We start from the raw sequence: 14,533 nt of genomic DNA, 5'->3' as shown, positions 1-14,533 counted from the left end.
GTTTCTTATGAAAGGAATCTAAGCTGTCGAGGGTAAATGTTTGATTCTCTTTCAAATGAAGTGCTTTCTAGAATGCACTTAAATTCTATCAATTCAGAGAACAGAATAATCAATTGGTAATTAGATACATTAAGTTAATGTACTGCAGATGTATAAGAGACCTTGTGGAAAATTAATATGGATTAAATGACATTCAATTTAGGTCAAAGCAAGCAAGCATGTATGTATGTATGAATGGAAACAGTAAGCCTGTGGAAGGACAAGCATTGTCTATCACCACATGCACCTGGGAATAATTCAATCAAGTCCAACATTGTAATAGTTACAGCTTGAAGCTGTTTACATTGCTTACACAAATAACTTGGGATATTTTGCACAGTAGGTGATTAGAAATCGATAAATTCGCTCTGCGTTAACTACATAAAGCACTTTCAGTGAGATTCAATTCCATAGCTGCCAACTACTTTGATAACAACCTTGCCCAAATGGTCATTCAGTGTATACAAGCCTGAACAGTCGATATAGGAGAAGCTATTCAGCTGAGGAGGGCATTCTATCTGTCACTGAACCTATATTTCTCTGATATGTGCCTTGCATGCTCAGCGGACAGCAACTGAGTACAGCGATTCCAGCTTAATTTACTCTTCCTAACTGAGGCTATTGATGCTTCTTACATTTGGCAGCCTCTGTGTCAGCTGTCACTAAATTATTTGGCATAGACCAGGATCTGAATTGGAAACTTTGTGGCAGCGCACCATAAAGGGTCAACTTGCAGCTTCTAGAAGCCTTAAAGAAAAGTTTTGGAAATGTATGATAGGCTAATTAGGATGTGTAGAGAGAAAAGTCGGGTTCTGATGCTTTGGGCATACAGATTCTGCTGTTTGCCTGTATTTTGTTTTTCCCCTTGAACTAGTTGCATTGAACGTACTGTTTGGCTTTTTTACATATACCACTGGACTAGGAAAAGATGCACACATCCAGCATTAATTATTCTAGTTTCTTCCAATACCATAATGAAACTGGCATGTTGGAACAGATGTGAATAGTGACATCGTCTCACCATATTCCTAATTTTTTTTTGATTTATGAGGTTGTGCAATTCCGTGGGTGATGGTATCCTTCTGATACATTGCCAAAGTGGCCATTCTTCATCTAGATATTAAATGCTAATTTGTTATTTAACTCCGGGAACATCACAGGGGATCACAGTCCTTTCTCAAACAAATCCACCTCTGTGTATATGTCACTTTCTACCTACTGACTGATACCTTTTTACCTACTTCCTAAATAAAATTTATTGACACTCATTTTCTGGCTCTAAAACTGTAGCTTATTAAAATTTGTAGATCCTGTCATATTTCCATTCAGAAGTTCTATGTCAGCAGTTCCTCTGAGGATTTCAAAGTTAATTGTGTCAACATCTGGAGACATCTCTTTTGTCATGTTTTTAATCAGATTTTCCCATTAACGTGACAGCCTGTGACACTGCAGTTCTGGCTCTGCAGAACTATTTCTCATCTCTTGGTTGCCTCCTTAAGCTATCATAATAGAGCTGATTTAAGCAGGTGAGGTATCCGAATTAGTGGCCCTGATATTAATCTGAAGGCAGCACACGTGTGAGCAAAACCCAGAAGCCACATCAGTGGGTCAGAATGTGCAATTGAAACTGCATTGAAGCAATCAGTTTTGAATTCTGGGGTTTACATCTCCAAGACGCGCAACAAGCATGACGTATGCCAACATGACACTCTTTCCACTGTAAAGAGACATTACGCAAATGGAAAGTGGAGAAATCAGGGTGTGCTTATGCTGAATGCTGCTCATTGAGCAAAGGAGCACCCACGACTGCTAACACATCCTTGCATTTATAGCTGGCTACTGTTCGAGCAGGAACAAAATACCTTTCCCCAGCCATAACGTTAGAAAAAAAACCCCACCTCTTTTCATCAAGAAAGTGGAAATGGAAATGTACAGCAGGAAGTCTGTCCTCCAATCCTAGATGCAATGCAGGAACTAATTTTAAAGACCTAACAAGTCTGGGCAATCAAGTACATTTTTGTGGAGGAGTTTAGGGGAGGTAGTGGCCTAGTGGTATTATTGTTAGACTTTTAATCCAGGAACCCAGATAATGACCTGGGGAATCACGTTCAATTCCTGCTGTGGAAGATAGTAGAATTTGAATTCAATAAGAAGGCTGGAATTAAGAGTCTAAAACCATGAAACTGTTGTTGATTGTCAAAAAAAGACATCTCTGGTTCACTAATGCCCTTTAGGGAAGCAAACTGCCATTCCTGCCTGGTCTGGTCTACACGTGACTGCAGACTCACAGCAATGTGGTTGATTCTTAACTGCCCTCTGGGCATTTATGGTCAGGCAGTAAATGCTGGCCTAGGCTGTGACACTCACATCTTGTGAATGAATAAATAGCAAAAAAAAAGACTCTCAATTGTGCTTTAAATCCACTAGCCATGGTTTTGTTTGCCTACCAAGCATACTCCATCACAATAGTCCTCCCATCCACTAAAATTTCAGTAGCAAAGCCTTTATACTCTTTGCCATTCAACACTTCCCTAGTTACCAATTCACCATTGTCAATCTCCCCAGCTCTTGCACAGGGTGCTCCATTTGGCTCATAGCTACCCTCATCAAATGCACTACATCCATCAGATGAATATCTGTCCTTTGCTCGCATGTGTATTTCTTCCACCCTTCGTGTGAAAGAAAATGCAAAATGTAAGGAAGAATCAGTGGTCTGGTTGTAGGCTGTTACAAATAGTCCAGATCACTAATGTAGTCATAGAGTCATACAGCACGGAAACAGACCTCTCGATCCAACCAGCCCATGCCAAACATAATCCCAAACTAAACTAGTCCCACCTGTCTGCTCCTGGCCCATATCCCTCCAAACCTTCCTATTCATGTAATTATCCAAATGTCTTTTAAATTTAGTAATTGCACCTACATCCACCACTTCCTGAGGAAGTTCATTCCACAGTTGAACCACCCTCTAGATAAAAAAATTTTGCCTTTTGTGTCTTTTTTAAGTCTATCTCCTTTTACTTAAAAATGTGCCCCCTAGTCTTGAAATTCCCCATCCTAGGGAAAAGATAACAACCATTAACTCTATCTATACCTCTCATTCGTTTATAAACTTTTATTAGGTTGCCTCTCAACGTCCTATGATCCAATGAGAAAAGTTCCAGCCTTTATAACTCCAACCTTTCATATCTGGCAACATCCTGGTAAATCTCTCTGAACCCCCTCCAGCTTAATAATATCCTTTCCATAATGAACCAGTCTTTTATTCTTTCTGTGTCATATGTTGCTGCAGGCAGTGTGAGGCATCGATGATGCTTGGATAGGTTTTATACTTGTCATCCTTTCAAACACATTGTCAATAATGTCTGATAAAAGGTCGATTTGAGGTATTAGGTCTGTTTCTGTCCTCCGCAGATACTGCCATGCCAGCTGAGTTTTTCCAGCAATTTCTGCTTTTATGTCAATAATGTATTAATGGAGGAGAAATAGAAATATAAACACTGCACAATTGATAACCCTAGTGCAAGCTTTAACATTGCCTTTAATCTGTACCTGACCGAAGGGTAACAAAGTTCAAGGCAGGTATTGTCAACCAAGCAATGTGTATCCTCTGTCAGGTTGTTTGATGGTGTACATTGAAATAAATGGAGAAATCGGAGCTGTTCTCAGTCAGAGCTGGAGAGACGGCATTTACTGATAGCTGGTGACTGAATTATAAATATCTCAGACACGTCACATGGAATACAGGGAGAATTAGCCATTTGGATACAGAACTGGCTCGAAGATAAAAGGCAGAACGTGATGGTGGAAGGTTGCTTTTCAGACTTGAGGCTGGTGACCGGTGGTGTGCCACAAGGATCAATGCTGGGTCCACTGCTTTTCATCATTTATATAAATGATTTGGATGGGAACGTTGGAGATTTTGGTCAGTAAGTTTGCAGATGACACCAAATTGGAGGTGTAGTGGACACCAAAGAAGGTTACCTCAGAGTACAAGGAGACCATGATCAGATGGGCCAATGGGCTGAGGGATGGCAGTGGCAGAAAGAGTTTAATTTAGATAAATGTGAGGTGCTGCATTTTGGAAAGGCAAATCGGGGCAGGACTTATACACTTAATGGTAAGGTCCTGGGGAGTGTTGCTGAACAAAGAGACCTTAGAGAGTAGTTCATAGTTCCTTGAAAGTGGAGTCGCTGGTAGATAGGATAGTGAAGAAGGCGTTTGATATGGTTACCTTTATTAGTCAGTGCATTAAGCATAGGAGTTGGGAAGTCATGTTGCAGCTGTACAGGACATTGGTTAGGCCACTTTTGGAATACTGCATGCAATTCTGGTCTCCCTGCTATAGGAAGGATGTTGTGAAACATGAAAGGGTTTAGAAAAGATTTACAAGGATGTTGCCAGGTTTGGACGGTTTGAGCTGTAGGGAGAGGCTGAATAGGCTGGGGCTCATTTCCCTGGAACATTGGAAGCTGAAGGCTGACCTTATAGAGGTTTATAAAATCATGAGGGGCAAGGATACGGTAAACAGCCAAGGTCTTTTCCCCTGGATGGGGGAATCCAAACCAGAGGACAAGGTTTAAGGTGAGAGAGGAAGGATTTAAAAGGGACCTGAGAGTCAACTTTTTCATGCAGAGGGTGGTGCGTGCATGGAATGAGCTGCCAGAGGAAGTGGTGGAGGCTGGTACAAGTACAATATTTAAAAGGCATCTGGATAGATATATGAATAGGAAGGGTTTAGAGTGATATGGACCAAATGCTGACAAATGGGGCTAGATTTATCTAGGATATATGGGCAGCATGGACAAGTTGGACTGAAGGGTCTGTCCCCATGCTGTACATCTCTGTGACTCACTCTATGTATGCTGACTTCAATTCAAAGGTATCTAAACCTTAAGACTGGCGTCAGACTCACACGAAACCAAATGCCCACTGGTTCTGGCTGTTGTGACCATAGGGAAAGTTTTATAAACTTGCAGACCCAACACAATCCATCTCCCACCTGGCCCTTGCATTTATGTGCAGCAGTCTGTGACCCTGTATGTATTTTATGGAGTGCACCAGAAAGAATTAATATTGAGGTCCATTGTGATTTTCATAGCCAGTGCTAATGCATGGCCTCCAGATCAGTACAAGGAATAGGTTTTTGTGTGGGAGAATATAGATAACTGCCATCATCTGACAAGTCAATCTCAGCCTATGAAAGTTGTTTTTTTAATTCATTCACGGGATGTGAGTGTCACTGGCCAGGCCGTTATTTATTACCCAATCCTAATTGCGCAGAAGGTATTCAAAAGTCAATCACATTGGTGTGGTTCTGGAGTCATGTGTAAGTCCAGGTAAGGATGGCAGTTTGCTTCCCTAAAGGACATTAATGAACCACATGGGTTTTTCTGACAGTCGAGAATGGTTCATGGTCATCATTGGACTCCTAATTCCAAATATTCATTGAATTCAGATTCTACAATCTGCCATTGGTAGGATTCAAACCCAGATCCGCAGAATATTCCTAGGGTCTCTGGATTAACAGTCTAATAAATATACCACTATATCACCTCCCCTAGAGGTGCTGAAGCACTGCAACGTGAAAGGTCAACGAAGAATGAGGTCAATAAGTGCTTCCCCTAAAGCACTACTATCTGAGAGATCAATGATGATGAACATCTGTAACTCCTGAGTAGTGTCTCCTATGACGTTAGCCACTGTCTGTGCATCTCCTTCCTGTGTGCATGTCGTGTACAGTATCTGGTGTTCCACTGTACGTGATCAATGCACCTTTCACTCTAAACTTACCACTTTTAAAATCTCCAAAGTTAAGAAAAATCTACATTTTCTCATCAGGTCTTTGCCAAACCTTTGGTCAGAGACAACTGAAAGTGAGATTTTATTCAGATGGACAATGATAAGTTTATGTATCCCTGAATTGCTGCTCAATTTCATTTGTGTTTTATTAACCAGTTACCTAAGCCCCAGGAAGACTTTAAATTTTAAAAATGTCAATTGAAAGGATATCTTCCTGAGGATATTATTTGAGGCACAAGTGCCCACCAACTCACACTAATTAAAGTATCAACTTCAGGAACTAAGTTATTTGCAGTATTTTTAAACATGCCTTTGTTAAACACTGAAGCAGACACGTTGGAATTGGTTTGTGGTTGTGATTTCAAATCTACTTGTTTTATTCACCTACCATCCTCATCAACTCTCATTCTTAGGATTGAAACTCCCCTCATCACCTCAGGCTGTCAAGTTCACCATTCACTACCTTTTTCCTACCACCACTACATTTCAGCTGGCATGAAGGATTTGCCCCATGGATTTAACTTTCAGGCTGTCTGTCTTCTCTGATTATTTCAGGCCAAAGATGCCTCCACCTCTGATTATCTTTTTGAGGTTAATTTTAGACATTTATTTCTAATAAGGTATTCCACATTCTACGAATGACTTCTGTGTAATAAAGAACAGCTTAAACATTACTAATATTTTGGCAGTAAATTTATGCCTCTAGTTTTGGCTTACTGAAGAAATAATTTTTTTTTTCATTTATCTTATCAATATCTGCTGTAAGTTTGAACTGTCCAGAGAAGTAAAGCCTAACACAAAGGAACCATTTAAAACCTCTGTGATGTTTTGGCAGTCAACCTGAACCAGCCCTGAGAAATTCTGAGACCCTATTTATACTTGAGAGGTCTTTTTAATGTTCTCTCATTCTTAAGCAGGCTAAAACAGATGTTAAATAAAAACTGAAAGAATTGCAGATGCTGTAAATCAGGAATAAAAACAAAGTTGCTGGAAAAGCTCAGCAAGTCTGGCAGTTCTGAGGAAGGGTCACTGGACCCGAAACGTAAACTCTGATTTTTTTCTTCACAGATGCTGCCAGACCTGCTGAGCTTTTCCAGCAACTTTGTTTTTGTTCCTAAAACAGATGTTGCAGCATCTACTACACACTTTCTTTAAATCTTGGTTAGTTGGTTGAGCTCACTATTGCAACGATATAATTCATAGAAATGTACACATTTATAATGTATTATTCACTGAATTGTGTTTTTTTTAAGAGGGAGGTCAGAGATATTTTAACAGCAGTTTACTTTGAAGTATCATATTCCCTGGAAAAACATATTACAAATGAAGAATCTGCAGATACTTTCCTTCCGCTCCAACCTGTTTTGCAGAAAAAAGGAAACCAAGCGAATGAAGTCAGAAATAAGGTTTGCATACAGTTATATTTTTTATCCATCCAGTGATACAACTGAAGAGTTTGGGGTAGAAATTGGTTTGTGCTGCACTGATCGCTAAGTGTAGTTTAGGGTTAACAGGACTGATTGTGAGTCACGTTATTCCTGTGTCTGACCACCTCCCTCCAAAGTACACTAGATACGATTTCATGACCACAGCCCCCAAGTTGCAATACTCTTAATGCCCATTTCAGGATCCATGCTATATTTGACAAAATATGTGCAGAGCATGTGCCATTTGAACAATGGCAGCCAGTGATGCTTAAAGAAACGTCCAACAGCCCCTGAAGAGTTAAGTTGATATACCTGAATTTGGTGTCAATAAGAGCCAGAGTATTATTTTTGTCTTCCCAACACTACTGTAAAGTGTTGCTGGGTCATGCCTGCTGTCCTGTTTCTCACCTTCCAGTTCTGAGAAATTGAGATTGGGACCACAATACGACCGTAGCCTATAATGTGGAGATAATGAGGATTTTCGGTAAATTTCAGCTGTTGCTTATGGTCTCAGATATAATTATAATGATAAGCTTTGCTTTTATGACATGTTTCATTTTACATATTGTATATTTACTCTTACATTTACTCTCACTTTTTTGAACAGACCTATTTTGAGCGATACTGTGCATTTGAAAATTGTTCTGCTAACCTCCAGCTTTCTGCAAAACAGCTACTAATAGGGTGGGTAACATACATTATAATGTTTGTTAGTTCTTTTTAGTATGATTTTCCTGCTTTAAGTACATATTTGGTAAAGCACATTAAGGAAATGATGTTCTCAATTACTATTTCAGATGTTCTGCTGCAGCTAGACTTTCCTAAATTTTGTGACTTGATGTTTGGCTCATGGTGCTGTAGCTGGACATCAGTTAGTTATCAATTTCCAGTCTGTCCTGTTTTAACCCTTTTAACCAGCTAAGCTTGAGAAATGGCTGAGGCAAGATGAGCTTCCAATGAGCTTGACCTGACCACGTTGCTGTCTAATCTTGTCTTGCATCTTTCACAAATGAAACAGCTTTAGTCAAGTGCTAAATGAATAGGAATTCAGTCATGTATCTGGGCAGCAAGTTCAATTACCTCTTGCCCTTCCTCCTGCTTTTGCCTGCTAAAGTCTCACCAAGATTTCTTTAATAAACAATGGGTGGAAACTGAAGCTATTGTTTTTGTCTCCTCCCACAGTCCTTGTCTTTGATTTAGTCTCCAACTCATTGTCTTCGAATAAACCAGGCTGTTTGTAATCTTGATGTTCTAATCAATTAACCTAATAGCTCTTCCACAAATGTCATTTATTTTCATCATCACAGTGGTTACTATTGTCATATCTCAATCTGCTGATACACACACATCTTTTCATGTTTGTCTTTATATTTGAATTTCAATGCTCCTGTTTTCTACTGTAATAAAATTTGGATCACCCAAACTCTGCTCTATGATGTTAAGTCCCACTCAAATTCCACACTTACCTTAGCTGGCTACTTTGGCTCCTTGCACCCAAGTACCTCAAATTTTCAACCTTATTTAATTGCCTTCATAACTTTACTTTCAGTCCAACCTGCTCCAGCCCTATAATCCACATCTCACCCTGTGTTATCAGAGAGTCAGACAGCACAGAAGCAGACCCTTTGGTTCAACTCATCCAAGCTGACCAGGTTCACTAAACTGAACCAGTCCCATTTGCCTGCTTTTGACCCATATCCCTCTAAATCTTTCCTACTCATGTACCTGTAAAGTTGTAATTATACTCACCTCTACTTACTCTGACAATTCATTCCATATATACACCACCCACTGCATGAAAATGTTGCCCCTCAGGTCCCTTTTAAATCTTTCCCCTCTCACCTTAAAACTATGCCCTCTAGTTTTGGACTCCCTCACCCTGGGGAAAAGATTTTGGCTATTCACCTTATCTATGCTACTCATGATTTTATAAACTTCTACAAATTCATCCCTCAGCATCTACGCTCCAGTGAAAAAAGTCCCAGTCTATCCAGCATCTCCTCAAAACCCAAACCCTTCAGTCTAGGTAACATCCTTATAAATCTTTTCTGCATGCTTTCCAATTTAATAATGCCCATTCTCTAGCAAGGCAACCAGAATTGTATGTAGTACTCCAAAAATGGACTCACCAATGTTTTGTACAGCAGCAATATGTTGTCAAAACTCCTATACTCAGTACTCTGATCAATGAAGGCAAGCGTGCCAATTGCCTTCTTCACCACCCTGTCTACCTGTGATGCCACTTTCAAGAAACTATGAACTTGCACCCCAGATCTCTCTTTCGACAACACTCCCCAGAGCCCTACCATTAACAGTGTAAGTCCTACCATGATTTATCTTACCTGGTTCATCTGACTTTTGTATCCTTCTCCCTTTTACCCAACTGTTGGCTGCTGTGCCTTATAGCTGTCTAGGTTCTCAGCACTAGAATTCCCTTTCACAGTTTCTTCTGCCTTTCCAGCTCCCTTGCCTCCTTTAAAGTGCTCTTTAAAATCCAGCTCCCCAAACTTTTGGTCATCCTTCCTTATATTATCTACGTTGCCTCTGCATCCATTTGTTTTTAATTGTACCTTGAGTGCAATGGAACAAAAACGGTGAAACAAAGAAAAGTGGATGCTGGAAATGTGAAATAAAAACATAAAATATCACTGGGGAAATGCAGGTCTGGCAACATCTGTGGAGAGAAATTGGAGTTAATGTTTTGGATTCAGTGACCCTTCTTTAGAAGTTCTTGTTTTGTTTCAAGAAAACAAAAGTTTTGTTTCAAGTGCCGTGGAATTTGATTTATAAATTTTGAGGTATTTTCTCAATTAAAATTTTTGTTGGTGTTGGATAGAAACTTGGCAACTTGAAGTAGAAAACTATCAGCCACATGTAGGCTTTGGGTTTGTCCAGCAGTGGAAGTAGGTTGACGGTTTACTGGTGAAGACAGGTTTCTGTGAAATTATCAGTTTCTGTGAGAGAGGGCAGAATCAGTTGTAACATGCTGTATTCACATTGATGGTGTCAGAAAGTTTACACTTTGAACAATCGTCCGCTGACCTTTCCTGATGCTGGGTGGCAGTAACGAGTTGCAATCAGTGTTGTAACTGCAGTAATAGTGATAAGTATTATGCCCTTGTTGTCATTATGTACTTTGAATATATCTGCTGACGTCTGGATGAACTATTAATATCCAACATCACTTCAAACAGTGATGATAATAGCAACGTCAGCAAGAAGATGAAAGAATGAATTGCACACCAATTTTATGTCCGTACCTGTTTGTTACAAAGCTCCAGAGAATTCTCACTGACATCTCTTTAATGATGGTGAAATTACATTTTCTATTTCCCTTAATTTCAGCTCGTATTTAAGCATATATACCAACCGTAGAGTGAGAAAGAAATCCTTCACATTCTCGGAAGTAAATTGAGTTGATTTCATCTTTGTTGTAGTGAAATACCCATGTTTTGAAGGAACCAAAACCTTTTTTTAGGGCCCAGCCTTATTTAAATGGAACCTGCATGTTGTAGGTATAAGATAACAAGGTGTAGAGCTGGATGAACACAGCAGGCCAAGCAGCATCAGAGGAGCAGGAAGGTTGACATTTCGGGCCGAGACCCTTCTTCAGAAATGGGGGAGGGGAAGGGGGTTCTGAAATAAATAGGGAGAGAAGGGTAGGCGGATAGAAGATGGATAGAGGAGAAGATAGGTGGAGAGGAGACAGACAGGTCAAAGAGGCGGGGATGGAGCCAGTAAAGGTGAGTGTAGGTGGGGAGTTAGGGAGGAGATAGGTCAGTCCAGGGAGGACGGACAGGTCAAGGGGGTGGGATGAGGTTAGTAGGTAGGAGATGGGGGTGGGGCTTGAGGTGGGAGGAGGGGATAGGTGGGAGAAAGGACAGGTTAGGGAGGTGGGGACGAGCTGGGCTGGTTTTGGGATGCGGTAGGGGGAGGGGAGATTTTGAAGCTTGTGTTGTAGGTGTAAGCCTGGTTTCTGGATTAAAATAGACAGGAAATTATTTTTGTCCATTTCCTCCACAAAACTGGTCCATATTTAATTCTAAGGAGGAAACGAAGGCAAAGTGCCCTTAGGAATTTTGTGAAGCCAGTTGAAGCATTCTACCAATGGTGCAAACTCTACTCGCAATTCCTTAAAATTACAATTGGACTCTTTACTTCATCCAAAGACACCAAAATTGCATAATTAAGGGACCTATTTCCTGAAACAGGCATGAATCCCAGCCCTTTCAAAATGGCAACAGCTGGACTGTTGGCATAAAGTTGGCAATGTGTCGAATGACTCATTTTGAACCCATTTCTGTCTTATTAATGTTGATATCAGACAGTTAATACTGGTCCAAGTAAATACGTAATGAAACCGAGCATGGAGTTGCTTTTAGATAAGCTTTATCACAGAATTGAGTTACTACTTCATAATTTGCTACTTCAATCTTTTCAACCTTGGGAGTGTCTTTCACTATTGGCTTTGTTTTTAACCAGGGTTTCTCAAATAAAAAGTCTTCCTGTTCCAGATGCTATGATAGCAAAATAACTGGGCAGGATTAGATTGCGTGCATCGAGATTCATTACAAGGATGCTTTTGCCTCAGCTCAATAAGGTGGAAAACATGTTTACTAATTTGCAAAGCATATTCCTTGGATGTTTCTATTTAAACAGATTAGTTTTAATTTCTGCATGCAAATTACGGCATCTTTCAAACAACCCAAGTACTTTGCTTTCAATTTCATGTAATATAAATGTAATTTCCTGTTAGGTAGGCTTGCACGACCACCTTTCAATCAATTGTTTACCCATGTACCTAAATCCATCTATTCCACAAAATGATTGAAAGTCTGAATCTTTTACAGTAGAATTCCTTTCCCTAATCTTACAAAAATGTATTACTTCAGATTTTTGTACATTGAATATTTGAATCACCTGATCTGCCCATCTGTTAACTTATTGCACCTCTTGTTGTCTTTCCTTGCTTCAGTTTGCCACTCTGTTTTCCCTTACCACAGCAATTCTGCGTTTTGCTCACACAGTTTTCAATCCAGGTTAATTATATTTGTAAGTGCAGCCTTATTGCAGACCCTTGTGAAACATTAACCATCGCATCATCTACCATCTCAATAGATATTAGCTGGTGTTACCGATATAAATGTTGGTGCAGATAAATTATTCATCTGTGGTGCTGATTCAGCCTACAGCAAAAGGAAGTGGCTGATTTTTTAGCAGAGGAAGAAAACATTGTGTATATTGTGCTGGTATTTATTGGAGTTTAGAAGAATGGAATGTGACTACATTGAAACCGAGAACACCCTGAAGGGTCTTAAAAGGTGGATGGTGAAAAGATGATTCACTTTATGGAAGAGATGAAAATTAGGGGGCACAGGTTCAAAGTGAGATCTCCTTTATATGATGGAGGTAAGAAATTTTCTTCTCTGAGGATTGGTGGTCCACGGTGTACTCTTGCAGAGAGCAGTGGAGGATGTGTCATTCAAAATTTTTAAGGCTTAATTTAGATTTGTGATTGACAAAAGAATAAAAGATATAGGGGATATACAGGAAAGGAGACTTGAGGCCACAATCTGATCAGCTATGATTTTACCAAATGGCAGTACAGGGGCCAAATAGTTGACTTCTGCTCCTAACCTATACATAACGTTCATAAATTGTACACTTTCCATCTCCTAATTGATTATTTCTAATTGCCAATCCAAGGTTTTATCTCGAGGAAAATGATCGTTTAATTTAGTCAAGGTCCTTCTTTATTTCAGTCTAATGGGATTTTTTTTCAATTATTTGTACTTGTCCTCTACTTTTTCATTTTCTCTTACACAGTGCCTAATTATAGTATGGTTTTGTTTCCAAATGTTCCCTGATTTTTAAATTGCCTACTTGCACTGCTTATTTCTCAAAGCCAGTTTAAACAGAGCTTTCTACCATTTTAGAATAACAACATATTAACCGAGAAAACGTTTCCAAACAAAATGCAAAGCATCTGGCTTTCTTACTCCATTATCACTTTTTTCCGTCATTTTGAAATTATAAAACTTACTTTAATCTAATTTCTAAATTTAATATGCCTCTTAAATTTGACTACAAATTTTTCCTGCTTTAATTGATCTGTGGTAAATAATATACTCCCTCTAAGATAGCACTACGTTTTAGTTCCTCAGTTGAATCCGATAGGATTCTGTTTGCACCTACTTTGCAGTAAAATTCTAATATAGTAACAGTGTAATTTCTTTTTATTAAAAGCTAATACCCATCACCAAAATTCCACTTCCCTCATCTGCTGTTATTCTTGAAATTTAAGAGTAGGAATATTTCATTGTCAACCCTAATCAAGCAACAACATTTTAAACATGCTGGTCTGTTATGATATGGTATTTTAATTAATTTTGGATCTAAACTGCTGTTTCTTTTGGACTGTGCTTTGTTTTATACCCATGTTAGTTTGGATTCCCACGGTTTAGCAATTTTCTCTTTTATCATATAATTTTTTTCTTTTTTTGAGTTTTGTTCAATTTCTTTACAACCTTTTAAATCTCCTCTTACAAGCTATTTAACAAAGCTTATTTTCCTTTCTGAACTCCCTCCTCTCTCTTACTGTTCATTATGCCCACCCCTGCCATCCTCGATATTATTGATCATCATGATAAAGTAATTTTTTGAAGTTATTTTATGACAATTTGACATAAAATGAAAATAATAGTATAAAACTGAAATAGTTTTTATCATGTGCAACCTATACAAATCAGTAAATCATTTTGGATTGGTTATAGAAAAGAGGGGAACAAGAAAATTCATAAGTGAAAGCAGATAAAGCAGTCAAGAGGCTTGGTTTAACTGGTCTGAAAAAGAAGTCGGTTTTGTTGCGTGGACTAATACTTCGATAATAATTGAAAATGATTTTGTATTTTGCAAAACAAATTAGGATCAAGTATACAGAAGTTAGTTCAACTGTTCATATCAATGAATACTTACTTGTTCATCTTTGCACTTCTTTGTTGGCATCATTTGCTAATTTCCCAGTGCTTTGTCTAATTAAAACAGTATTTCATCTAAAATTGTATTAGAGGAAAATGCCTCTACAGGAGCTGCTTCAGGTGCTATGGAACGTGATGACCCTAATCATCTCAAATGCTGATCATGGGCAATTTAGTTCTTCCATTCCCAAGATGCAATTACGCAAGATTTGGCAAGAGAGCAGCCACAATCTAATTTCAAGGCTAGAACAGTTTTTGATGGACTCAATGGCCTTTTCCTTTCCCTAT

General features: G+C 39.0%; 1 protein-coding gene across 1 annotated transcript in view; it reads left to right on the top strand.

The window, feature by feature from the left end:
- itga4 (integrin alpha 4) overlaps positions 1 to 14,533 on the top strand; it is a 143,530-nt gene that overhangs the window by 69,994 nt on the left and 59,003 nt on the right. The window contains exons 16-17 of the mRNA XM_020513197.2: positions 7,095 to 7,247; positions 7,876 to 7,952. Coding sequence (XP_020368786.2) covers positions 7,095 to 7,247; positions 7,876 to 7,952 — 230 coding nt within the window. The remainder of the gene's footprint in view (positions 1 to 7,094; positions 7,248 to 7,875; positions 7,953 to 14,533) is intronic.

Source organism: Rhincodon typus, chromosome 7, assembly GCF_021869965.1.
Source record: "Rhincodon typus isolate 14 chromosome 7, sRhiTyp1.1, whole genome shotgun sequence".
In the NCBI taxonomy this organism is placed as follows: Eukaryota; Metazoa; Chordata; class Chondrichthyes; order Orectolobiformes; family Rhincodontidae; genus Rhincodon; species Rhincodon typus.
The sequence above is the reverse complement of the archived record's forward strand: the minus strand, read 5'-3'. Positions and strand labels throughout refer to the sequence as shown.